The following is a 26815-nucleotide window of genomic DNA, read 5'->3' as shown; positions in this document are numbered from 1 at the left end:
CTGTGTTGCTGGTAACATTTTACTTTCATGTATAACTTGGATTTTGAAGCTGTGTATGGTTAAAATGGTACTTCAAGCCTCTGGATAAACAACCAGTTTTTCAACCCTGAGTTAAGATTTTGTTTTCCTTTTTTTGCGGTTTAAAAGGTCAATAGTGATTTTTCATTCATCAGAAAATATTTAGCACAGCTCACTATTCCATCTATGACAAAAGCTGCCCGGCAGCCAGTTTGCAAGTTGCAGTTTTAATAGCAAAAGGATGCTTTTCATACTTTCCAGTCTGGCAGTGATTCTCTTTGACAGGGTAGGATATATATCATAACATGCCTTGGGAATGAGACAGAATGTCTGTTATCCTAAAATGAATTTTACATAAATTTCCTAAATGAGCTAAAAACAATTAGATGACAGCAAATCAATCTCTAACACAATAGAGACCAAAATAATAGACTAATGGAGACTTAAAAAAAACATTGGTTGCAGATGTCACTCAAGGATAAATGGCACTCAGGCACATCGTGGCTTCCTTTTCCTCTTTCCCACTTACTTCCTGTTTTTAAACCGCCTTTCAAGGAATGTGTGAGTCATACAATTTACAACAGGTTATCATATCATCTTCCTTGGGATCTTGATGTATCGCATCTATTTACATACATGGTCGCTGAGTGGATCTCCAGTCACTCAATCTGCCTGTGGCTCCTGCTGTCAAATATCATCGACCTTCTCTGTGGCTGGTAGAAGCAGCTGGTTGACGTTTCCAGTCTCTGTCCGCTTTTTGGGATAGTCATTTTATTCTGAAGAGCGATCCCCTCTGTTGTCCTGAAATTTTCGGCCATCTCTTTAGAAAAGACATTCGCTGCTGACGCGTCATTCAGGCTCTTGATGGGTGAAAGGAGCTTGCCGTCATCCCCCGACGTCGGATAGTCCATGATGGGAAACGGAGGGCTGAGCAGGATAAGACTTTGAGGTCTCTGTCTGTTCCTAAAGGACGGTCTTTGTAAGAGGTTCCCTCTGCTGGGTCTGGGACAATCCACAAACACTTCCAGGCTGGGTGTGTGCCTCCTGGTTATCACAGGCAATTCTGGAGTGGATGAGATCTTCAAAGACTCGGCAGATTTCTCAACACTTGGCTGTTTTTGGAGTATGGGGGCTGGCTCTTTATTCTCCAGCTCCTCCTTTAGGTCTGACACGCTCGGAGGAGGTGCAGCATTGCTTTTCTCCGTGCTCACTTTAGGATTCTCCTTTTCTTGTTCCTTCACCCTGTCAAATTCATTCTCGGGTCTGCAGTGAGGTATCTGGCTGTACTGCACCTTTGGGGGGATGACAGGGACAGCTTTGGCCTGGCACGTTTTTATCATGAAGGCTGTCCGCACAGAAGACACGCTGACCGGGGCCGAGTTTCGCCGGAGAGGCGCCTGCCGATCGTTCAGAAACAGCTCCAACTCTGAGGGCAGCCCGTTGTTCACAGCTCCAGATGAGGCCATTAGCCCCCTCTGACAGGAGGAAAACTCTGATGAAGTACGGTTTTGCTGATTAGAAATGTCTCTGATATACCTATGTCCCAGATCCAAGTTAAGCGAACACGGCCTGTGTTTAGAAAAGCATTTCTCCTCTCTTTTCTCTGAAGCTGCTGCCTCATACGACATTTGTCTATTAAACCTCTGAGATGACGCTGTGTTCTTCGATTTTGTTGTGCTGCACTTTTCCGTTTGAGGTTGTGTTGTGCTATTGCTGTTCAAGCTCGACCGTGTAGGTGCCGAAGGAACGTACATCCACGTTGTTTCTGGTTTGCTGTTTGTAGTCTGAAGGAGGTTTCCTGGAGAGCATTCGGTGCTCCTGAAGAACTTGTTGTTATCAGCTTGAGGAGATGAGCTCTTCTCCACCTCTAAGCTCAAAGTTTCCCCGTGTGAGCTGAAGGGTGACAGGTGGTTAAATAAGTGCTCCAGATCAGGTGAGTGGAGTGGGCTTGTAACCCACTGCTTAGTGGAGCTAATATCCTCCCAGGGCTCCACCAGGTCCAGCTCCTCTGAAGTCCCTCCTTCATCATCGTCGAGGTTCGGCAGCTCCAGTGTGTTACGTTTCTCCTCCAAACACACTGGAAGCCTCTGAGGGATCTCCAACTCAGGAATCATAACTTTCTTCGCTCCATCACTGAAGGCATTTTGGTTCTCCTGAGGAATTTCGTGTTTGTGAGATTTGCTGTCTATATTATCTGCAACCACAAGAACATCCTCAATTCTTAAATGATTTATGACTTGGTCTGAACTGGCTTTCTTTGGACAAAGCTGGCTCTGCTTGGTGTAAACTGAGTTATCTTTGTTTAAGGGTGGGATTTTAAGATTCAGTTTCTTCTCTTTCTCATCCATCGTGTCAGTAGGCGGTGCAGTTTTGTGAAGAGACAGTAAGATGTCTGATTCTGAAGGCTGCTTCTTTGCGACGACTTCACAATCACTCCGAGAGGTATTTGAAGACTGCTCTCTACATAGCAAAGACAGAGATGGAGAGCTGCGGCTGCGCTTCGCCTTAACATCCATTGTTAACTTAGTGTTCACACAAGTGCTTGTTGAGACGTTAACTTGTTTAACATTTTCATCCAGCAGGTCAAATTCGGGTTCAGTTATTTTCAGTTCCTGGTTTAGGTCAGACCACAGGTCTTTGCCAGTAGAAGATCTCTTATCCTGGGAAGTTATAAGGGATAAGCAAGCAAAGATTAGCAAAGAGTAACAAATTACAGCAAATGTACATGAGCAAGAACAACTGGGTTACCACACTAAAACATTTCTGGTATTTTAAAGCAGTGTTATTGGGTCTGGTTAGTTCCTTTTTGTAAAAAAGGCTAAACCTGAGTAAATAACGTGACGCAAAATACTAATAATACTAGCAAATACAGTACTTATTCCTTAAAAAAAATTAATTTCACAAATTATTATGGAGTGTTACACCTGAACTATAATAAAAGACAACATCTGTAATCGGAGATGATTACCAGTTGCTTCTCTGTGGGCAGGTTGTGCAGTTCTTTCCCAGAAGATGGCGCTGCATCTTTGCCTTCTCTTGCATTTGCAAGGGACTGCAGTTCCAGTTGAGAAATATTCCTCTCTCCTTGACCGTCTTGGACCATTTCTTTCCTTATATCTGAATAAAACATGTTTTTTGTTTTCATTGCAACCGGTTACACAAGTATGACTTTAGATGTGAGCAACAATTCACACAAAAAAAGGAAGATGGCCTTACCTTGTGACGATACCCTGGACGTCACCTCCTCTACGTTATTCTTCTCTGCTCTTTCCTGCCTCTTCCGTTCCAGTTGGGGGAAAGTGTTGCTCTTTCCACTGTTGCCGCTCTGCTCTGAAGTCTCTTTGCAGGGTTTCAGAGTAGCTGCTTTTTCTTTGCCGTGCCCTCTGCATGGCGTGCTGTTAGAGCTGATAACTGCTGACACACGCAGAGGTACAGACACAGCAAAAGGCTCAGATATGTTGACGGCTCTGCGCTGATGCCTCGGCGAAGACTCCAGTGGGAAGAAACTTCCTGGAAAGGAGGGTCGGGAGGAGCTGTTGTGTGAGGAAGCCGAGTACAACATCCTCCTGTTTTTTGGGGAGGTGGGCTTGTAGCCACCGAGGTCGTCACCTTTAAACACCTTGAGCTGCTCTGGCAGGTTTTTCTGAGGGGGCTCAGAGCCCTTCTGGTTCTCGCTGACATTCCAGCCACCCGTTGCCCCCCCAGTGTTCTTCCCTTTAAACTCCCAGTTTTGATCATGTTCGCTGATGTCACAGAGCGAGTCGGATCCCAGCGTTCTGGATTTTACATCCGGAATGAAAATACTGCCTGGTCCACCAGCTGGACTATTGCTTCCTGTTCTGTCATCATCTGCAATTCAAAGTCCAAAAGTGATAAATATTAGCATAAGAAAATGTCATGCCCTTTTACACACACGATTTCTGAGAACTACAGTATATGCAATGGTACTCTCTTATAACGAGGCAAAGAGAAAGTCTTTTGCTAAATTAAAACATCCAAAATTTATGCAGTTTGTTTCAGTTCCATGCAAATAGTTACAACAAGGTTTAAGCCCCACCTGTGTACAAGGACTCCATGCTCCTGGATGGACGGAGAGCAGCTTTTTCTGTAAGAAAACAAAAAAGAAATATTAAATTAACACTAACTAGCATGGGCTGGATATTCGCTTTAAGGCCTGCATAATTTTGAAACATCATTAAAGAAGGTCAAAGGAAAAGGCAAATCATGTTGTCCAACTGTTTCTAACTTGCTTGGCTGTTCATGTTGCCCGGTGGGGACGTATATTTAGCTAGTTTTCCTTTAAATAGTTCTCTCCTGTGGGAATCTTTACCTGTCATTCCCTGTGCTCTTATGAGCACACTGCCATTCCGGCTAAGTTTTCCCTTTGGGTCCAAAGACCTTCCGATGTTAAAGATAGACTTCCACTTCTTCGATTTCCCAGAAAACTTTCTCCTGACAAACGAAGAGAGAAGATTAAGCTCACTGGCATCTGTCACATGTCACAGCATCACAGCACTTTAAACACACGTGAGGCTGAGGCCAAATCTTACTTGTTGTCTGATATGTCTATGACGGTGTGATAGAGCGTGGCCGTGCTTGTATCAGGCAAACTGTTCTCTCGCTGGCGTTCTTTATGGAGAGGGTGGTCTGGACTTAAGGAGCGAGCCTGAGCTTCTTCCAAACTCATCAACTTCATTGGCCCACACTGGCCACTGATGGGGAGCGTGGCGTACTTTTCCCCACACTTCGAAACCGGTCCTGGAGAAATATAAAATGTTGTTTTTTGCGCTGGTAACTGAGAAAATGCTTCAGCTCAACATTTCTCCTCAGCAAAAGAAGTGTCATACCTTCTTTGACTTGAATTTGTTCACTGCTGAAGATCTGATCTGCGTGGTTTAAAATAAACTCAACCACCGACTGTTGTATCCGCACCTCCTGGAAAGCCATGTCTCCATTACCAGATGAAGCCTCAATGTCTTTAGATCTAAAAAAGGAAATACAAAAACAAGTGTTGAAACCCAACAGTAAAAACTTGCATTGACACTGGATGGCGTATAATGTGTCTCAACCACATCTAAACGCACCTCAGCAGATTTGGAGCCCACACCAAAGCAAGGTTACGTGTATGCATGTTTGTTTGGGTGCTCAGGGTAGCGAGGTGAGACAAGTGCTTTGCAAGGTACTCCAGAGTCCTAAGGATAGGTGAGAAAAAATGTGTTTTCACACTTATTTAAACACGATTAGTCAAACACAGTAAAGAGTTTGTCAGCAGGACGACTGTCACATCCATTAAAGTTTAAGAAGTTAAAGGTTCACCTGAAGTGAGCAGTCGGCAGTTCTTTGATGACCTTCTGAATGTGTAAAAGTCTCTCATGATCGTCCTGGACTGAGACCACTTCCTGCATGCGAACCGCACAAAATAATTCACGTCAGCCTAATTTTGTTACTTTGAGATACATGAACGCCAGCATTCTTTTAAGTATATGTTAGAGGAAGTACATTAGAAGATTGTTTGAATTATAGAGTACCATTATATTTTAAAAAAAGCATTAGCGTTTTCTCTGCAGCTCTCTAATCATTAATCAGAGAAAACCTTAATATAGCTGCAGAACGACTAGATTGCCCTGCACTAAAACAACATTGAACTTTCTTTTTCTTTTTCTTTTTTATCTTAGATTACACTCGATATGATTAATGTTATAATTATCTGTAGGGTAAAAAAAAAATCTAGCTGTCAGGGCTGTTAGCCCTGTTAACAGACAAGCATAGGTTGGTATGTTTGCTGTAAAACTAATGCAGTGGAGCTTCAAACAGCTGAGCTTTTGTAAGTTGCATTTAACTCAAACAGTCAAAAGTACAAACCGTCCACCTAAAAATAACGTTTTATGCAAAAAAAAGGAGCAACGTTTGCAATCTGAAAGCAATTTAGCACCAACTTTGTTCTTTTAAAGAAAACAATAAAGTTTTCTAAACTGTTCTTATGATGTTTTTAGTGCACCGTGCGAAGGGCAGATTTTTCCTAAAACACTGGAGTCCTGCAGTTTTTCAGGAACCAGCGGCACGAAATGTACGAATGCCAAGGTATGCAAATGCCCCGTGAAAGTACACAGAACGCTGGGCAGAAAATATGATCCTGATCTTAGAGTTTGATATTCCTGTTTCCTTCTTTCCTACTTTCTTGCCTGCATTTTATCCAGAAAATTCACAAATGTTCGGTGCTAAAAATCTGAATTTATGAAGATGTGATTACACTTTAACTGTGTTTTTCTAACTTCGTTGTGCATCTTATGCAACAGTGAAACAGACAAGATGTTTTTCATCTTTAAATTAAGTTTTTTTCATGAGTAACACATTTTTTGGAAGTGGTTATTGTTGTCATTACTGTAAAATTACAGCTGTTATAAACATGAAAAACTCTTTATGAATAGTGTCATTAGGTCAAAAAATACCATTTAAATGCAAATTAGCCAATATGAAGCTGATATCTGCTAATTGTACCCTTGTGAGTGACATATGACCAGCTGAACGTGCAGTCAAACCACTTCTGTGTCACACAGGATCCCCCCTCCCCCATCACGACAGCAGATGTGACTTGAATGTACTCACGGTGAATTTGCTGTAAAGCTCATATGTGAGCAGAGGATTGGGTAGCTCCCTGAAGTACAGCTTACATAAGGAACCCACACAGTGGATGTCCTGGAGGTACACTTCCTTTGTAAGGTCAGGGCACGCCTCAGAACAAAATTCCTGCCTACACACAAACACACACACAGACTTAGCTGAATGCTTTGATTGTTTAACACCCCTGCTAACTACGATTGCAGAATGTAGCTGGTAAGATTTAAGTCTATTCAGTTGACTTGTGTTATTTTGGGGGGGAAAAATCACCAGCAAAGATGCAAAAAAAGATGCAAAAAAGATCTAAGGAAACACTTGCATAACGCAGATGATTTATGTGTGTTGTTTCTTTCAAGAAGAATACATACACCAGTAACTGTTCAGAGAAGCTGCATATAAACAGAGGCGATACATACAGACCATCAGGATTAGTCTAAGATTTTAAATCGTAATTCTTAGCATGTCATGTCTAATTGTTGCAAATCTTCAAAAAAGTATGGTAGGAGTACCTGAGACGCTGGATATTTGAGGTAACCCCCGACAGTCTGTAGATCCCGTCCACAATCCCATGTTTCTCAATAAACTCTGCACATTTCTTCAGGACCTGAGGAACTTCATTAAAGAAACAATGTTAATTGTAGAGAAACCTGAACGATTATATTTCATCGTGTTTCACCTTTTTTTTTTTTCCTTTACACATATCCACATTGCATTAATCGGAAAAGCAAGGGGAGGAAATTGCTGTACGTTTAACTTTCCACAGTAACAATGCATACGGTCGACTTCATGGTATGTGGTTTGTTCCACTATGACCGTTTTCGACTCCTTGGGGCTGGTGATTGTAGGTGGACAGGAAGTTAAAAATGGTTTGTTTGTTTCAGAGGAAAGTTGACACACCCAGTCCTTGTAGCTGGGATTACTTACGACATTTCCTCTAATAGAAAACGGCTTTTGAAATGTTACCACTGACCTGCGCAGCTTTCTAAACGACGGCACATCACCTTCTGAACACAACTTTGTCTTGCTCCACTATTTTAAAACCTTATGAGAATGGACTGCAACCATACGATCCGATCGCAGCTTCCCTTTAACTAATTATGAAAATAAAAATTGACTGCAAGTCACTTCCTGGGTCAGCTTACTCTTGCTTTAAAAAACTTCTGAATAATAGAAATGACCTCCAACATTTAATCAGATTTTTCATCTTCCGAGTTTCACGCAGATCAGCAAACTGCTGTCATTAATTATTATCATTAATTAACTGTGCATTATGAAGGTTTATAGAATGTATTTGACATGTTTATTTGTCGTACTTAAAGATGAAAGAATTTAATTAAGGCATTATTATTTCAAATGAGTATTTAAGGTTCCTATACTGACTTACAAGTCTTAAAAGTATATTGCTACTTATGACTGAATGTCAGTCCCCAACTTATTCCATTTGTAGTTATATTGACTGTACAGTAGTGTAAACGCTTGCTGATGTTAGCCTATCAGAAAACGTATGATAGTGGCAGGTGTTGAACTGTTTAACTGTGTCTTGTCAGTTTCATAGGCTAAATAGTCAAAGTGTGACAGGAAACTGAAAGCAGTGTCCGAAATCAACTTTTTGACTTATTGCCAAAGGAACTGGTAGCTTGGAAAAAAGCCATGCATATTTTTCACCACCACAGTTCCTGAAGAATTTCTTTTTCATAGATACTTACATATACACACTTGCCATTGCTGCAAAACTACGTTATTAGGTTGAATACAAACTTAAAGAAGAGGCCATAATATACTTTATTACAATATTGTGACATTATTGTGTTATGTTGTAAAATAAACACACTGCCCCATAGAAGGACAGACTTCTTTAGTCTCTACAAAGTTTAGTCTTTATACTTATCTTTATACTCACTCATTAACTACTTCCATATAGCTTAGAGAAATTAGCATTGGAAAAAAAATGCAACTTAAACATAAACACAGGTCTCAGGAAGCTAAAGGTTACATTCCAAATTAAAAGTCTACTCATATCTGTTGATTGGAAGGTGTTCTTTTAGGACTCTGACTGATAAGGGCTGAAATAGTAAAAAAAATAAAATAAGCATACCATGTTTTTGTTTGCCTGAAATAAAAGTTTGAATATAAAACAAATTAAAAAGTTTTAATCAACATTTAGCTTTTTTAGATATTGAATTTTATGTAATGTTTCAGTTTTTTTCGTACAAAACGAATGATCTCGCAAACAAAACATAGACTGTGTCCTCAACAAAATGAATGCCTGAATATTACTTGCAGGAGTTAGTCTCTCATTCATCACCACAGACACCAACAATCTGCTATTTAAATTCTCTTCCTTCTGACTTAATTGGACTTTTAATAGCATGCTTGTGGTTAAATTCTGGACGATGAGGCACTCTGGAGTTTCCATTTTGTGCCTCCGCGTTTCCCAACTTAGAGAAGATTTCTGCCTCTCGCAGAAGGACAAAACGCAATTTGATTTTCATCTGTTTTACAAAGAAGCCTCGGAAACAGGATTTGACTGCATGTGGCAACAAATCAATACACGAAACTTTGTAAAAAACAGGTATTTGCACGTCTTGCTACTGTCATCTTAAATGTTTCATTAAACACTGAACATGTTACAGAAACAGTTGTACGTGGACCAAAGTATTTGATGCTGTTATTTTACAGAGCCAACATCACATTCCTAATGTGAAAAACTGAAAAAAACCTTACTTCATCTAGACAGGAAGTGTATGTTTTAAACTTTCTTGGCATCAAATCAATATTTATTCATTAAATATTATCAACTATTATTTATCATTTGTTTTTTTTTGACAGTTTAGATTAAAGTTAATCTTAAAAATGCAAAAGTTGAGAGTATTTTCTGTCAAATACCATTTATTGTAGATGTACAAGTGTGCTGAATGCATTATTGTCACTTGTGCACAACGCTGTGCTTTTAAAGCTGTTTCAGCACTTAACCATACCAAGAAGAGCAATACAGAAAACACTTTCAAATGCATCAAAATATATAGGTTTTTGAGCCTTTACTCAACTTATCATCTATGTTGTGTTGCTGTGAGTTTGCCGGTTGCTCTCAGGGGTGTTCAGCTACTTTCATGGAGAGTCACTAAGAGTACAAAAGCCCAATATGCTTCCATGACATAGGAGTACAACCTATACCTCCTCCCTCACTTCCTGTGTTGAATACCCCGCCTTGCAGTGTGTCCACTGTAACAGGTCATCTTTAAAGTTACCCTCTGCGTAGCTATTCATATCTGCACGTGGGAGGGTTTTTTCTTCACTCTTTTCATATTTAACATATGATGTCAAACCTCGCATATGACGGTGGTGATAAAAGAACGAGGATGACATAAACGGACACGAAAAACCCCAGAAAGCTAATGAAAACCCGGTTAGTTGAACAATCTGTTGAATGAGTCGGGAAGTCTTTGTTTCTGGTCTGTTTTTCTTGGCTCGTTATTTTCTCACAGAAGCAGGGAGCCGCAGTCCTAGCAAGTCTTTTGGTAGGCACAGAATTACTCATAGGAACTATAGCCACCATAGGAAACTGACACAAAAATGTAAGAGCCACACCCAACGTCGCAAATGACCATTTAATTTAGTCAGTGGGTGAATGAATGACCTTACTAAATGTAAAAAAACTTGGATACATACAGTGTGTATATGTAACCGCTGAACAAAGACTGTGTTTATTACATGAAGGAATGTTTTGTCTTCTACTCATACAATTTTTCTGTTAAAATAGCTACAACAACATAAGAAACGACTAGTAAAGCCTATTACCCTCATTATCTTCATTAGCCTCTATCTGTATGGGAAATACTTATTAATAGGAATAGTTTGAAGTTTAGCAACAGTTCTGGAAAAGTAGAATTAGATTTCAAGGAAGCAATTTTTAAAAAGAAAGAAAAGAGTTTACCATCTTGTCCTGAATTCTGGAGATGTTCTATCAGGTCACAGCCGAACGCATTTTCACTTCCTTTCTTCTTGGTCTTCTGCTTCGTCCCTTTATTCTTCATGTGGATCCAGTTAGTAGTCCAGATGATTAAAGCAAAAGGTTCCTTGAGAGCACACCGAATGATCCATATGACCTCAAGAAAGTTGAGTTAGTAGATCAAAAAGCAGCCACATAGAAATCCCAGCAAACAGCTCCCAAAAAATCTGCATCCGCTCACATTCTGTCTGACCACACTGCTGGAAGAGGAGAGGAGAAGTGACGTCACTTTTTAAACTTGAAGTCCTTTAGAGTGTTGTCACTTTAACAGAAGACCAAACACAAAAAAGACACGGTGTGACTGTTGGTTCTCTAGAATGTGGCATTATCTCTGAAAGCTCTGCAGAAACTGCGTTAGGATCCGTCGGTTTCCTGTCGTTTTTCTTTAACCCCCAACCAGTCTCGCTCTGCTCCTTCTTTCTCCTCCTCTTTTCCTTCATTCCACACTGTCTCCTTTTCTTCACAGATTCTCTGTAGCTAAGACGAACATGCGTCAAGAGGGGCAAGAACCCCCCCAATGAAGAATGGCCCTAGTTTTACACAGATTTCTCTAATTTCACAAATAAATACATTCACGTAAACGTGTTGATTTGTGGCAGTGGTATGCCTGGGATTTTTTAAATGCTGAGACTATGCAAGGGGAGGGATGTGAAGTTAAGGGAGTGAGAACAGCTGACACTTGTGTTTCTCTCCTAGTTTAGTAATTACTCTCTTCTTCTCTGTATTTTTTTTTGATGTGCCCAAACCTGGAGCTAACGGGAAAACTTCTCTCTGCCTTCCTGAATGCTCCCAATGTATACAGTTTCCTGTGCAAAGAGCTCCGGCTCGAAAACAAAAACAGACGGGTTATGAAGGAAGAGGGAAGTGGGAGTTGACTGAAGTAAGGGCCTGAAGGGCACAGATGGGAAATGGGGGGAAATGGGGAGGGGTGGCGTGGCGAGATGGACAACACATGGTTCTTGTTACTAACTGCTACATATGTAATCTTTGTCTTTTTCAGTTCAGTTTCTATTCAAACAAATAATGAATTAATGGCTAAAACACTGAGTCGTGTTAGTTATAGAATGTAAATGATTTCTATGTAATATTTTCCATGTAATACAAACACAATTGCAGGGGTCATTATGCCCAACTCCATAAATAGTGAGTCTATACATTCACCTGCCACAATATAAGGTACACCTTATATGTATTGGGTTGGGCCCTACTTTTGCCTTTAGAACTGCCTTAATTTTTCATGGAAACATTCCAGGGTTTTGTCCGTATAAATATGACAGCATCACACAGTTATTGCAGATTTGTCAGCTGTACATCCATGAGGTGAATCTCCTGCTTCTCTCCAGACATCAGAAGATGAGTACGCTGTAGCCCTAAAAGTATGGGCATGGTCAGCATAATATTCAGGTAGGCTGTGGTGTTTATGCTCAGTTGTTACTAAGAGGCCCATAGACCACTACACCACTGACATCATTATGAACTCTAAATCCACAATTTCTTGTTTTTCAGACTATTCTCTGTAACCCATAGAGGTGATTGTGTGGGACAAAATGCCAGATCAGCGATTTGTACAACAACCATTCTATGTTCAAAATGACTGAAATCAGCTGCTACCCCATTCTGATGCTCGGTGTGAACTACAGCAAATCATCTTGACCATGACTACATGCCTTAATGCGTTTAGTCACTGTGATATGATTATACCTAATAAAATGGCCAGTGAGTGCATTCTTGAGCGCTGTGGAACTCTGACGGTTTAACAGGGAAAATTACAGACCCCAAGAAACATATTCCGCAAATGAGGCTTGGAATTTTAAAGCCGTGAAAAACTGAATTTTCCATGAAGTGACATTTTTGGACATAATCGCTGATTCCCCCTGACAAACCACCGAGTGCAATGATTTATTAACTGTAGACATTTATCGAATTAAAACCATTTACTCCTGCCAGAAAAACATGCATATGCAGACACCAAAGAGCATGTTAAACCAGCCTTACGTAACTTGAAAAACTGATTTGGAGTAAAAGCAACTTTTTCCTATACAGAAATAAAAAGCTATAAAATAACAAGCTGCAAACCAAACATTAAAAACATAAGCCTGGTATCACTTTTTAATGGTAAACCAGATAGGGAGTAGTGCTGCCTTTTACACGTCTAGGAGATATGCAGTAACGTTAGCATTAATCTAGAGTTTTGCTTTTTGTCCACCCCATAACTTAAGCCTAATAAGTCTAATAATCATGCTTCTTTTAGCTGTGTTCTGGCCTCCTCCTGCTCCCTGGGGAAATATCTGGCTCCTTGGCTGTTAAATGCTCGGCTCTGTTTACCAGCTCATTGCTGACATTGTCTGCCTCCCGCCCAGTCGCTAACACAAGCAGTGTGAGTGAACCAAAGTAAAATAACAGGCCGGAAAACCAAAACAATGAGTTGACAGAAGCTCGAATTCTCAGTAGAGCAGAGAGAAAACGGCAGACTTGGGTGATGATTCTATGCGGATTCTTTACATACAAATAATCCTTTCTTTCTCTAAAACATTAACCACCACTTTTTACTACAGCTGTCAAAAATGCCAGTTTCCATGTCTTTCTTTTTTTTTTTTCCCTCTGAGAACATTTTGTTAATCCATCCATCTGTTCTCACTTCTACGTATTTATGAAAACAAGGAATCATTTTCCCAGGATCTATTTGTTCTAAACAGACATGGCTGATACTGACATCCAGGCACAAACACACCTACACACACACACACACACACACACACACACACACAAAATTCAGATTCAACTCATCTGACCTGCGTAACTGAACAGTTTGAAACAACTGGAGAAAAAAGAGGAAACTTCCACATACTTAAATGACTGTTCTGCTACAAATAGAAATGAGAACATCTGACAAAGGAGCTCTTACACAAGCCATATAGTATTTAAAAGCAAGAACAACGAGGTACACACAGCAGGTAGCTGTGGACCTTTTTTTTTAATATCTGCACTGTGTGGTTTGTTGAGTAGATCACAGCTCGCAGAGTTGATATTTTTGTGAGTGTTTTGTGAATGTCACATGTGAGCTACATGACCAAGCTTGGCCTCAGCAAGACAAAGCTTTCATTCTGCACCATAGGAAGAGGAGATGACATCATGCTGTTCATACAAAGCCTCAGACATCCCGCTCTTTCTTTGCACTGGTTAATAATAAAAAAAAGTGTCTATGCTAAGAGACCATTTCATTGTGTGTGCGACTAATAAGGAGTTATTCTTGTCCTTACTTTGAGTCTTTTAGAACAAGTTCTCCATGTTCTCAGAGTGATGCAATGCCTTGGTAGATCTGCAGCACAATTTGGCTCCAGCTAAATGTGGAAGAAGGGAAATGACACAACTAGGTAGAAAATGTTCTTTATATATACAAAAAACTGTTGATTTTGCATGAGGATATAAGGTTTTCAAGACAGAAGATTGATATTTCAGCTGTATTTGATGCGAGACAGGTGGCTATGTTGGCTTTAGTGATTTAAATAGGCGTGAGGTGCTATGTCAATTTGCTTAAACTATATCAACAGAGAGTCTAACCCTTTGTTTGCATAGCCTATTCACGCCAAACCTGATTAGGCCATGTTTTCTAACTAAGCAGGAATATTAGAATCCTAGAAAATAAGATATAAGTTTACATTATTTGAACATCAAGAAAGATCATTTGTTTTATTTTCTTTTATTGTTCCATGTCTGAGCTTAATCCTGTTATTATTATTATAATGAATTGAGGCCACTGTTGTCCCAGTTGTTTGGCAATAAATGCAATTTTCTTAAATACCTTGAGATGTCCTCTTTAAACTGGAAGTTGTGCTCTCCACGCCCTCCTCTGGTCAAATCTTTGCACTACAGCAAGTTGCACAGTGAGGTTGTGCTTCTTATGTAATGCACAGTTACAACAAATATGCATAGGGGCGACCGTGGCTCAGGGGGTTGGGAATCGCATCTGTAACCGGAAGGTCGCCGGTTCGATCCCTGGGCTCTCTGTCCTGGTCGTTGTGTCCCTGGGCAAGACACTTTACCCTACTTGCCTACTGGTGTTGGCCAGAGGGGCCGATGGCGCGATATGGCAGCCTCGCTTCTGTCAGTCTGCCCCAGGGCAGCTGTGGCTACAACTGTGGCTTGCCTCCACCAGTGTATGAATGTGAGAGTGAATGAATAGTGGTATTGTAAAGCGCTTTGGGTGCCTTGAAAAGCGCTATATAAATCCAATCCATTATTATAGATATGTACAAAATTGAATGCGTCACAAACAGCTGGACATTGCACGTCTTTACTGAACACATTCAGTGACCGTTCACTGTGTAGGGCAGTGATTCTGGCAACTCAGACCTCTAGTAGCAATAACCTGCATTTTCTTTACCTTCTTATTAATTATGAACATTAAGTGCCTAATAGTACTTTGACTTGACCGTTCCCATTTTTTTTAACAAGTGCATAAGATCGGGGTCCTGTGGTAATCACAGGAGGCCCAAACAAGGACATTTTGGTATTTTGTGTTGATGTGCAGTGCACTTTTCCTCCAGATATGACGTTAGAAATCATTTCCAAAAAGCAAAGCTTCCTTCCTTCGTCCTCTGAGATGAACACTTGCTTTTGGTTAATTATTTTCCACAGTTGTTTTTCCTGTTATCCTCAGGTTCAGCTTTTCATTTCTCTCAGATGTGCATGGCGTGCACTGCATAAGATCTTTGCAGACTGTTGTTACTAAATAATTTAGAGCAGGCCCAAGTTCCCTTCATGTGTACATAATTTGTCTTATTGTGAAACTGATAAACACTCTGCTCTCCTGACGTGCCTTTGAAGTCTTTTCCAGCTTTGTGCATATTTATGGTGCGGGAAATAATTATTTGATCCCCTGGTGAATTTGTAAGTTTGCTCACTTAAAAAGAAATAAACTAATACAAAATTAGAGACTGTTTAATTTTAATGGCAAGAAAAATAAATAAACCAAATAAACTAAACCAACTAAAAATCCAGAAAAAAAACAAACAAAAAAACAATACATAGAAGTTATAAGTTGGTCACCAGGTCTGCACACATCTCAGGAAGGATTTTGGTCTACTTCTCTTTACAGAAACTTGAAGTCCTTTAGTTTTCTTAGCCAAGCTTCAGCTTCCTCCACAGATGTTCTATGGGACTGAGGTCTGCAGACTGGCCTGGCCACTCCATGATCTCATGACCTCTTTGGCCTTACCCATGAAGATTGAGTTTGGACTGGAATAAACTGATTCTATAGGAAGCTGTGCTTTATAAACATAAGTTAAGTTGAGATCAGAAGTATTGTGATCGATTGATTGTATTCTGTGTGGCAATGTGGGGGAGCCATAATTCTAGCTAAGACTCAGAATCTTTCATTCCATGCACACAAATCAAGAGTATCTAATAAATACAACATAAAAATATAAATGCATGCGTGTTTGAGTAATTGTTGATTGAACAGGTTAGTGGAAGGGGGACAAACGGATGTTCATTAATTGTTTACTTACTATTGTAACAACCCTGGCAAATGTACTTTTTCCCCCCATTCTGTTTGTTTTAGTTTTTATTGTATTGTACTGCCTTCCTGGAATAGGTGCATGCTGGGGGATGTGTCCTTCTGGAAATCTTTTCATAACCTTGGAATTTTGGGGGAGGTATTTGATATTTTCTCTCTCTTCATTAAAATAGAATTACCATAAAAAATATTGACATAATTTCTAAGTTCTGATAAATGAATCACTCTTTCCTTCTGGCTTTCCAAGAAGACAGTTTTTTTTTGTTTTTTTTTATTGCTCCATTTAGAGTAACTTGTCTATAACCCATACCTCCACTCTCACAGCCTTATTTGACACACTTCCTTTTTGGAAATAAACAACTCATTAATCTGAAGGTTTTAGAATTTTTCAGCCAGTAAATGATAAAAGAGTGTTTTTAGTAAAGATGAGAAAACTGGTTTTGTATTATTAGTTTAGCCAGACTGTATTTTTTATATTAAAACAGAGAAATACCTTTTCCCCATAAATTAAACAATACAGTATATTGTACAAGATGATCCCAAACTGTATTTTAAACACTGAAACACAAAATCATAAAACTGTTCATAAGAGAAAATATTTTTATTACGTTGTCTAAAGAGAAAATACCATTTCAAGTCAAATTGTATCCCTTTTCTTCTTCAGAAATCCCATAATCCAAAACAAAATTCTAAACACAAAAACTACACAATAAAACTACTTTGAATTTCAAAGTATAAACTGAATTCAAGAGAATTTAAGTTTAAGGTTCTTAATGCTACAATATCACAACATGATTTTGTCAGTCCTGATCAAGTTACAGTTGAAAATGTAACTACTTCAAATGTTTCAGTCATATAAAATAAAAGATTTTAAACCACAGTACATATAAAAACAAACAAACAAACATACATAACATTCATCAAGGAGTGGAAATAGAACTACAATAACAGACAGTATGGCCACCAACACAGAGAACTTGTATTCATAATGGCTACAACACACCGCAGATTTAAAGAGTAGTTGGTTCATGAGCAGTGCAAGAATTCACACACACACACACACACACACACACACACACACACACACACACACACACACACACACACACACACACACACACACCTCATTGCGACCTGTAACTCACAATCGTGTAACAGCAGAAGTAATCTATATCCCAGTATAGTTACTAATATTGCTCATTGAAAAAGATACAAATAAGAACATATCTTAATAGCAAGTTCACAGCTATACTACCTTGCGTTCAAATAAAAAAAAAAAAACATGACAAATTTGTGTATCAAACAATGCAATGATCAAAGCACGTATGCAATTTGCTCCAGTCTGAGATGCCAGTAAATAATAATAATAAATAATCCACCACCCAACATTTTCTACTAGATAAAAATCATGTTAGTCGTTATAAGAACCATGCTGCATCACAAAACATGGCTCATGGGGCTAATTTTGTAGTTGTGTGTATTAATGCAGCAAATCTGTTTTTCATAGCAATTTTAATGTAGGATGATTTACTGTGATCCTAGAGGAGCTTACAGTGTGCACTAAAAACACTACTTAAGCATAGTTGACCTTCTAATTGACCAATATTCACAGTATTATGGTGTGAAAATGCACAGGTTTCATCAATAGCAATCGTGATAATAAGGCAGCTTACTGTCCTATACTTGTTTTCAGAATGACTGGTATAATTAACTCTTTGAATTCCTTTATTACATCACCCTGTTTTTTTTCCTAACTCCTAACTCTTAAGTCCTTTCATTTTCAAAATGACATATCTGAATGGAATCCTTTATATATTATTGCATGAGATTTTAATCTTTCTGCTTAATCTGATGTAGTAGTGGTGAAAAAGACGATTATCATGCTGCACTTAAAGTGGTTGTTTACCACTCACTGAACAAAGCAAGCATAAAAAGCATACAAACGCTAGAATACTGCTGCCAAATTTAGAATAAGGAAGACCTTAGATAGCATCATTACTATGATTACTGTGATTTTACTAACATTCCAAACATGTCCTTGTTTTTGCTAGAAAAGTGAGAAACCAAGTGTTGAATCCCATAAATACAGGTGTAATTTATCTATAAACAACTAAATGATGATTTAAATGTGTGCTGTTTATTAGGCACTTTGTGCTTTTGTATTCAAATTACTTTTTAAGTAGTAATTTAAGCTAGTTTGTAGTTTGGGGATGTATCAAAATTAATAATACAGCTTTAGTGCACATTACATTCATAATCCAATAATCAACCGCTATCAGACTTGAACACTAACTGTGTCAGATGTCTTCTCAGTTATCTGACTCATGAGCCAGTTGCTCAAGTTAAAGTTAAAGCTGGGGGAAAATATACTGTGACGTGCTGGGTTAGTGGAGTGGAAAAACAGAAGCAAACATCTAAGAGGTGTTAGATTGAGATGCATGTCAAAAAAAATCATAACAATCGTAACTGCCAAACTGTAACTGTAGGAAGAGTTATATGATATTGCACTCATAATAAAAACACAAGATACACTCTGTTAACAAATGTTAAGGCAGGAACGTAAATTAATCAATGTTTGGCAGCTGAAGCCCTATCAAAATATTTGAAATTGCCAGGTAGGGTGAGGCAGAGCTGCAGATAAGAAAAGAGGTTTATCCAGCAGTAGCAGCACATCATAAGCCATCAGTTTGTTTTCTGTGGTTTACTTTACTTGCACCCCTCCTCTCCACTGCTGCACTGTGTATGTGTCTCTGCTGAGCTCGGCTTGTATTACAGAGACACGGATAAAGCAGAGGGTAGGCCAGACAGGTGAAGAAAGTGTTCCTCGAATTGATGGGAACTTATTACATGTAATAAATGTGTAATAAATATCAATGACTGTAAATCCATCTACACAGTTTAGTTTCGTTTAACCAGAACCAAGCAGTTATCCAGTGTGCTCCTGGCACTGTCAATACTGATGTCCGCCATGATATTTTCTCTCCCCTAAGCATTTGTTTTTACTCTGCTTCTTAACATGACAGACTGTAGAGGTGTGGACCCGAGTCGGGTCTCTCACAAGAGCAGAGTTGAGGAATGCTCATAAATCAAGAGTTAGCCAACTGCCAACCTAGCAGCCAACTGTGAAATGCCGGGGTCGGGACTAAGTTGCATATTTATAGTAGATAAGCTCATAAAGGTTGATGAGGAAAATGTGTAGTTAGCCATTGTAAGGCACAAAGATTATTTAAATGGAGAAAGAAAAATGTGCACCGATTTTAACTATCATATATGACTTTTTAATGCTTTAGACCATTTCAAATGAGGGATTTGGATACTTTTCTGACAAAAGCTAAACTTTCCTTGTCAGAAAAATCTTTTGGTTTTTTTGCATGCTGGTAACACCATGAAGATTGGACGTAACTCAAATGTTTCAGCTAACTCTGAATGCAGCTGCTGGTTTAATTTGATTCTAGTATTTAAACTAAATCAAAACAATGTGCATTTTGCATGCTCAACATATTGTCTTCTGCATGTGTAGCAGTTTTCCTGCACTCTGGTATCTGTAAATATAGCAAAGTATTTTTGGTCACAGGAAGGCTTTCTATTTAAGACTTCAACTTCATGGCTTGCCAATGTCCACAGTAACATTCACATAGAGAGGCATCCTCTCAACTGATAAAGTCTTATATGAGCAGCTGTTGAGTCCATCTTTCCTCCATGACTGTGGTGTTCGACCCAACAACCTCATCCTGAAAAGCACAAATCCATACTATGAAATGACCTGTAACATGCTACACACACGTTATTGCCATCTCTACACTACTGACCTGTCCCGGTTTACTTCATTGCCACTGTCTCGTTTGTGAAACACCATCGTGTAGCGAGCTACGTCAGCGGGCGGCCGAACGATCTTCATTTTCTGTAGCTCAACCCTGCATGAGACAAAAACATGCATGCTGAATGAATACGTACTACCAGCAATGTTTAAAATGTAGTCATGTTTTCACTTATTCATGCCTCACCTGATGCGAAGGTCATCATCTTCTCCACCCCAGCCCCAGTATGCATTTGAAAACCCATTCACTTTAAAAAACTGGTCTCTGCTTAAGGCAGTGACTCCTCCAAAGTAGCCTTTATAACGCAGCCTGAAAGTGAAAAAACATGAGAAAAAAATTAAAGACAATAAAACCTCTGAATGTATCATCATAGGAAAGAGAATGGCACATGTGGAAAAACAAAGCATTACTTTTTTCCATGACTCTTCATGACTTACAGTAAATTTCCTCTTAGTCATTCTTACCTGTATCCCGTTACATTGCGGCCAACCACCAAGTGTTTGGGCTGCATGTCACAAACATATAAATTATGATCATTTTCAGGTACCAGGTCCACATCATGGAAGATGAAGCAATCCCAGTTGTAGTCTTTTAGTGCCTCCAAGTATCCAATATTTAGTAACTTGGCACGATTAAAAGTTACATCACCAGCCTTTAAAAAAGAAAAAAAGAAAGTACAAAGATTACAACATGCAAGACACTGTGGAAAGTTCAGAGCTTGTTGCAGATGTCTGTGTTCTCCTGGTGTATGTGATGGGCTGCATTACTCACTGCAAAGAAAAAAAAAAAAGGCTTTTACATGTAAAAGTGATTAGGGACAAAGTATGATTTAATGCTGCATATCTTTCTTTATCAAGAATAAAGCTATTCATTACTGAAAGTCACCCTGAAAGTGCCAAAAAAAAATGTGTTCCTCTAGTCCAGTTTTGGGTTCCTCCTGTACAGAAGCCATAAGGTGGGTGAATTCATTTCATATCTAGGGCTACAATAATTCACTGACTAACTCAAATAACTCCATCCATCCACTTTCCTCCGCATATCAAATACAGTGATCCGGGGGGGTGGAGTCTATTCCCAGCTACCATAGAGCAAGAGGCAGGGTACATTACTGGACAGCTCGGCAGTCTGATGCAGAGCTATCATAGAGAGACAGATGACCAGTCACACCCACATTCAAATCTGTGGTTAAATTAGAAACACCAATTCACCTAACCCCACTAACTGTGGAGTGTAAGAGGAAGCTGGAACACAGAGGGTTAGTGTTAGGCTGAACAACAGAAACTTTGCTCATAAAGCCCCCGGCCAGATGGTGGTTTGAATTGAGGGCCTTCATGTTGTGAGGAAACCGTGTTAACCACTGTGCTGTCCAACTCCAGCTCGAACTTAATCATATAAAAAAAAATAAAAAGAAAGAAAAACCCCATACATAGGCCATAAAATTTTAATCCACTGAGTGGGACTATTAAATTGGACAGTGAACTATTATTAGCATTGATAAGATTAACATCTTTACTTATTCTTAACTTCTCCGCAAGAAACTTTGGAGACATGAGAGAACAGATCAAATCTGACATACTTGCTTTTCCTGTTTGCAGTCACTACATACATGCAGACACACCCACCAAATCTATGTCAAGATGCCAGTCCCTTTTGGAGGACTTTTAATGGAATCAGTTAACAAACACTACAGCTTGCTGTGTGGTACTGACTGTCCAAGAGGTTTGTGCTTCAGTTTTAGTGATTGAAATTCTAGTACTTTACTAACAGGGGTGCCTGTAGTATTTTTTTTTATTGGGATGGGCACATGGGGCCATTCGGCTGGCACATCAAAAACAGAATTTCCAGTTTAACTATGCTGTTGTCAAATATAGGTTACTTGAAAAATATGGCAAAAAGAGAGAGAGAGAAAAAAAGAATAAAAAAAAGAATATGGCTCGTTAGTTTCTTGCTATTAAAAGTGGATATCACTGAAAATAGGTACATATGAAAGCAGAGCTGAGAATCATTAAAGCTATGAGCAGAGGCAGTTTAAGATTCACTCTGCCAGTTAAGTTCAAGAGCTAAATTAAAGTTAACTCCAAATAAAAGTATTAGATCATGTAAGAGTGTGAACTGTTGCCTGTTGGTTTTTCAGAACACAGTTCCTTCAGTGTTACCGGTTATATTTTTCCTTTATAGTGTTACAAAGTAACACTATGTATGTAACCAGGAAGTTTCAACAGCTTTATGCAAAATAAAACAGAAATGTCTGTTCCACAAGCATAAGAACTGAATTAGCATGACCTTATATAAAAACTGTGCACAAAGGTGACAAATACCTGCTGGATGACATAAATGGCATAGTGTAGTTGCTGTCTCTGCAAGAAGGGGTGCAAGTGATGCAGGAGGTAGAGGAGGTGTCGCTCTCGGTTGCGATGAGGGATGAGGATTGCTACACTCTGCCTCGCTGTGCAATCCGAGGGCTCATACTCGCCTTCATTTACTTCTTTGTTGTCTTTCTCTACATCCTTCAGTTTCAGAGACGACTCAAAGGACAGTTTCACAGCCCCCACTAGAGAAACAACATTCACATTAGGGCTGCACGATTAATCGTTAGAAAATGGCGATCTCGATTCATACTTATGTGCGATCTCATTTCCAAATGACAACGATTTAAAAAAAAAAAAAAAAAAAAGAAAGAAAGAAAAAAAGACGACGACGACTGTACCACGTTTTGATCCGGGGCGTAATCTGCATGAAAACAAGCGCTCACTCTTCCTGCTCAACAAATGACAAGCCTTATACCACGTGATACAGAAGCTGTGCCATGTGATGCTAAAATTAGCAGGGAAAAAACAACGGAGAGCACGTCAGGGATGACGAGAAAGTGACAGGAGAAAATCCGTTCCGGTCAACCACCCAAATATCAATATCGGGAACCTTATACAGCGCTTCCCTATACATGTCGAACTCCCGCAGGCACAAAGAAATTACGGAGGCTATTACTTATCACCTGACCAAAGATATGGCTCCCATCAACACTGTGCTAAACGAGGGATTTAGGAAAATGATCAACACCCTAGACAAACGCTACACAGTGCTGTGTTATTTTTCTATTGTTGCACTACCTGCTCTATACACGCAGTGTCGAGCAACGGTGGAGACGGAATTTCAAGCAGTACAACAACAAAACGTGAGACATTTATTGTTTTTATGTTCAGTCTCAACTGTTACGAAGTTGATGTGCAGTTAATAAGTGCAATAAATATTTATACTGGAAAAGAAAATCGTGAGAGAATCGTGATCTCAATTCTAAGCCAAAAAAATCGTGATTCTCATTTTATGCAAAATCGTGCAGCCCTAATTCACATGTTTAACAGTGAACATTTGTTTTAATGTGTATTAACACTTGTTAACAAACTAACATAAACAAACTAATATAAAGGGTTGATTGATGGATTCCTTGAGTTACATGGTAGTTCTTTCATCTATACAAAGGCATCTAAATAGCATTTTGTTCTATACTTACTCAGCAATGGTGACTCCTGAGGGCACTTGGTTTTTTGTGGTGGTGTATTTATTTCATTAGCTGCTTCTATCTGCAAGTCGACCTCGTTCCTCTGACTCTCTTCTTTGACATGAGTTTGTTGAGTGCCGGGGTAATGCCAGATAGGTTTCACCATCTCTCTTGAAAATATTGCTATCCATGCCAGTACTGACAGCACAAGAATCAGCAGTATGACGTACTTGCTCTTGCGTGAAATCTTCCTCGAACTTGAACAATAGCCCATGGCTATGTGACTTTGCTGATGTGAAGGCAGAAAAAGTGAATGTAGATTCTGTAAGCTATAGTTTACACTACTTCTTTCACAAAGAACGTTTCAGCAAAAACAGTGACAGCCATAGAGTCGCTGACCAGTCATCCCATGCTGATGAGACATGCTCCTTGACTATATAGAAACTAATTATTATAGTCACTATAATATAGAGCAAGCACTTATTTGTGAAATTCCATTGGTGAATCAGAAAACTCCACTTTTAGACGGGGGGCCATAAGCTTGGGCACTCCACCAACTGGGAATAGATGAACAGAAAATAAAAATGTTAGAACCAAAAAAAGGGTGCATTTTTGCTTGGAAACATGCAACACATTTTGAGGGCAGGTTTTAGCTAACAATATGTGACACATTAGCAGGAAAAGCCACATTAAGGAACCAGCTTACCGTGTTACTTGAACTGATACGTGTACTTTCTGAACCTGTACTACCACTTGAGCAGATTATTGCTCAGATGGTAGTTTCACTGGTAAAGTATTCATTACAGAAAATGACTGCATAATAAAACAAACTATCCCGTTTCAAAAACAGAAAATGCCCAAAGATATAGAAACAGCTGATAAGTTGATCAAAACTGTGGACTGCTTGTTAATAGTAGAAATTTTCTTTAGATCCTCCTGAGAACCGAGGAAAAAAAAAAAGCTGAACCTTTTTTGTGATTTCCTTCCTCTTTCGAACTAAAAGAGCCCAGCCAAACACACGAGAGACCAATTGAAAGCCCTGGATGGCCTCCATTGAGTACATCAGGATTTAGTAGGGTAGCTCAAATAAGTCAAAAGACATAGACCAAAAACAAATGTCCATTACAGAGGAGATTAATGAATGGGCTTTTTTTTCTAGGTCTCCTATTTAAACCAAAAACATGTAAAACAGAGTAACACTCCAGTTTCATTGACATACTACTATAATAATACACTCTCTCCATTAAATCAAACACAGATGCCATCAGCTGACATAACAATTAACGCTAACTCTTTTTCCGTTAACATTATTATGATAATTTTTTAACTCACAACCAGCGACAAACAAAACACATGAAAGCCATTATGCTATTGCTAGCATGGTTGTCCTCTCTTGGGATGCTAGCAGGATCGTTAGCAGGAAAGCGTTTTACAATTTAAATATTAATGTTCTGCCATTTTTAGTAAGATTTCTCTGAGTTAATTTTGAGAACACAGTCAAGCTAACGTCGACTAGTTCGTCCATAACACGAGGTGCAGATCAACGAAACAGTACCTTTTTGTTTCCCTTATACTTGTGCCAGCTCCTCTCTCTTTTGACTGCAGTCCTTTTTATGATTGCAGAAGCTCACAACTTACACGTTGATGCCCTCACATAAACGCCACCTGTAGTTATAGCTTACCTGCTAGCTAGCTGACGAATGCGGATATAACGGCTATTAAAAATAAAACATTAGCATTAAAAGAGACACGTGTCTTGGAAGCCGAGTACAGTCTGGCCTTATTTCAATTTAGCGCAAAACACCAATTTCCTTACCTGATACTTAAGTAGCCTTTCATAGACTACAACATCGCTGTAATTAGCCTGTCTACAAGCCCACCAGTCAAGTAAACGTAAATTAGTAAGGACTTCCGTTCCACGCATTTCATAATAAAGTTTTACCTTTAAGACCTTGAAGAGATCTCGGGCGGCGGGGGTTTAACGGTTATATTATTTATTATGAGTAAATCTTCTTTAATTTCTGCTTTTTATATTATTTGCTTATGCCTCATGAACGCCGTTTTTCTGTTGAGGCAGAAAGTCTGCGAGTTGATGATGATGATGTGCGTCACATAAATACTTCCGTTGTGAAAATTTCAAAATTGAAGTTTGCGATCTGTTGATGACACCAAAAACTACTGGAGGACAAAACTCACGGATACATTTTTAACTGTTGTTACGTTAGTTTATAAATTTTCACTACTATGCAGTCATTGCTCTACACACAGTGCTTCTGATTCTGCTCATATTTCTAAAAAAAAAAAAAAAAGCAGAAGAATCTCTAACAAGATTAAAAGGTTTTATCTTATCTTTATTCCCACTTAAGATGTCTTATAAATGACTTTAGCTTAATTTGTGTCTATTCTACCTATGCAAATTGGTATAAATTGACTATAATATGGACTTGTTTATTTATTTGAATTTGGATTTTGTACTCGGGGTTTTTAATTTGTTTCTATTTGTTGTTGTTGTTGTTGTTTTTGCTAATTCTGAGCATTGATGGAGAGTCATAAGTAAACAGCTTGTAGAAAAGCTAAATGCAACAGCACTACAGCCTTTGAAAGTTTGCTTTCCAGTCTTTTCTCTTTCCACGTTTAATTTTGTGAGATTTTTATGTGAATAAAATATGAAAGATTTAGCTTAAATAAACTTTGTGAAAGGGTAAATTTCTACTCCACTGTAGTTAAAATTCAATCAAATTTCCTATTTCCACTTGCAGGTGTGCCAGTGTTTTCCATTTGAATAATTACAGTACTTTGACAAAACCCTCTCCTTTTTCAGCTAGGGCAAGCTTTGACAGATGTGCACAGCATGCAATGCTTCCTGGTTATTTTGCTCAGTCTATGGTTCATCCCACCCTAGAGTTCAGATGTCAGCAACATGCTGGTCGTGCTGCAGAGCTATATTTGAGCCTCTACAGATAAAGCTCGTTTCTTCCTGTCAACAGAGGAGTTGGTTGTCCAGCTGCACCTCAGTCAGTTTCAGGTCGAGTGTGGTCCTGGATAACTGAGCACGCTGACCTCTTATTGAGACATGTGGGAGGTCTGGTGCTTGTGAGATGCCCTTTTACCTTATTTTTGTAACATAGTGTACATGTATTATATTATATTAATATGCTATTACATAGCTCGTGGGATTTTATTATATTTTGAGACTTGGATGTGGGGTTGTGGTTTTGACTTCAGTTGTAGAGGGCACTGAAACAATAGATGTCACTACTTTTCAGAGGAATATTTCCTTGGCTGCGTTCCTAGATGGTGGTGTTGAGCTATAAATTTTCCAAGTCTTGGCTTTCATG

The 26815-nt window shown here is 39.0% G+C and overlaps 2 protein-coding genes across 4 annotated transcripts; both read right to left on the bottom strand.

Annotated features, from left to right (window-relative positions):
- Nucleotides 1–226: 226 nt before the first annotated feature.
- arhgap31 (Rho GTPase activating protein 31) lies at nt 227–11421 on the bottom strand. Its single transcript, XM_004563996.5, has 12 exons — nt 10571–11421; nt 7146–7248; nt 6625–6769; nt 5335–5417; nt 5103–5210; nt 4866–5002; nt 4569–4776; nt 4349–4470; nt 4076–4123; nt 3235–3867; nt 2987–3135; nt 227–2678 (listed from the first exon to the last, which is right to left on the bottom strand). Exons 1-12 carry the CDS (start codon nt 10668–10670, stop codon nt 678–680), a joined length of 3837 nt encoding a protein of 1278 aa, XP_004564053.3. The 5' UTR covers nt 10671–11421; the 3' UTR covers nt 227–677.
- A 5328-nt stretch (nt 11422–16749) lies between these two features.
- Nucleotides 16750–25393, bottom strand: b4galt4 (UDP-Gal:betaGlcNAc beta 1,4- galactosyltransferase, polypeptide 4). Of its 3 annotated transcripts, none has more exons than XM_004563993.5 (7): nt 25294–25393; nt 23490–24034; nt 22300–22532; nt 20446–20633; nt 20168–20290; nt 19973–20077; nt 16750–19894 (listed from the first exon to the last, which is right to left on the bottom strand). In XM_004563993.5, exons 2-7 carry the CDS (start codon nt 23749–23751, stop codon nt 19765–19767), a joined length of 1041 nt encoding a protein of 346 aa, XP_004564050.3. In that variant the 5' UTR covers nt 23752–24034; nt 25294–25393; the 3' UTR covers nt 16750–19764. The 3 variants fall into 3 exon arrangements, with proteins under 3 accessions (XP_004564050.3, XP_004564052.3, XP_004564051.3); XM_004563995.6 differs by lacking the exon at nt 25294–25393 and adding an exon at nt 25160–25255; XM_004563994.6 differs by lacking the exon at nt 25294–25393 and adding an exon at nt 25033–25153.
- Between the last annotated feature and the right edge of the window lie 1422 nt (nt 25394–26815).

The sequence above is a fragment of the Maylandia zebra genome, linkage group LG10 (genome assembly GCF_041146795.1).
Source record: "Maylandia zebra isolate NMK-2024a linkage group LG10, Mzebra_GT3a, whole genome shotgun sequence".
NCBI lineage: Eukaryota > Metazoa > Chordata > Actinopteri > Cichliformes > Cichlidae > Maylandia > Maylandia zebra.
This window is presented reverse-complemented; position numbering and strand designations above follow the sequence as displayed.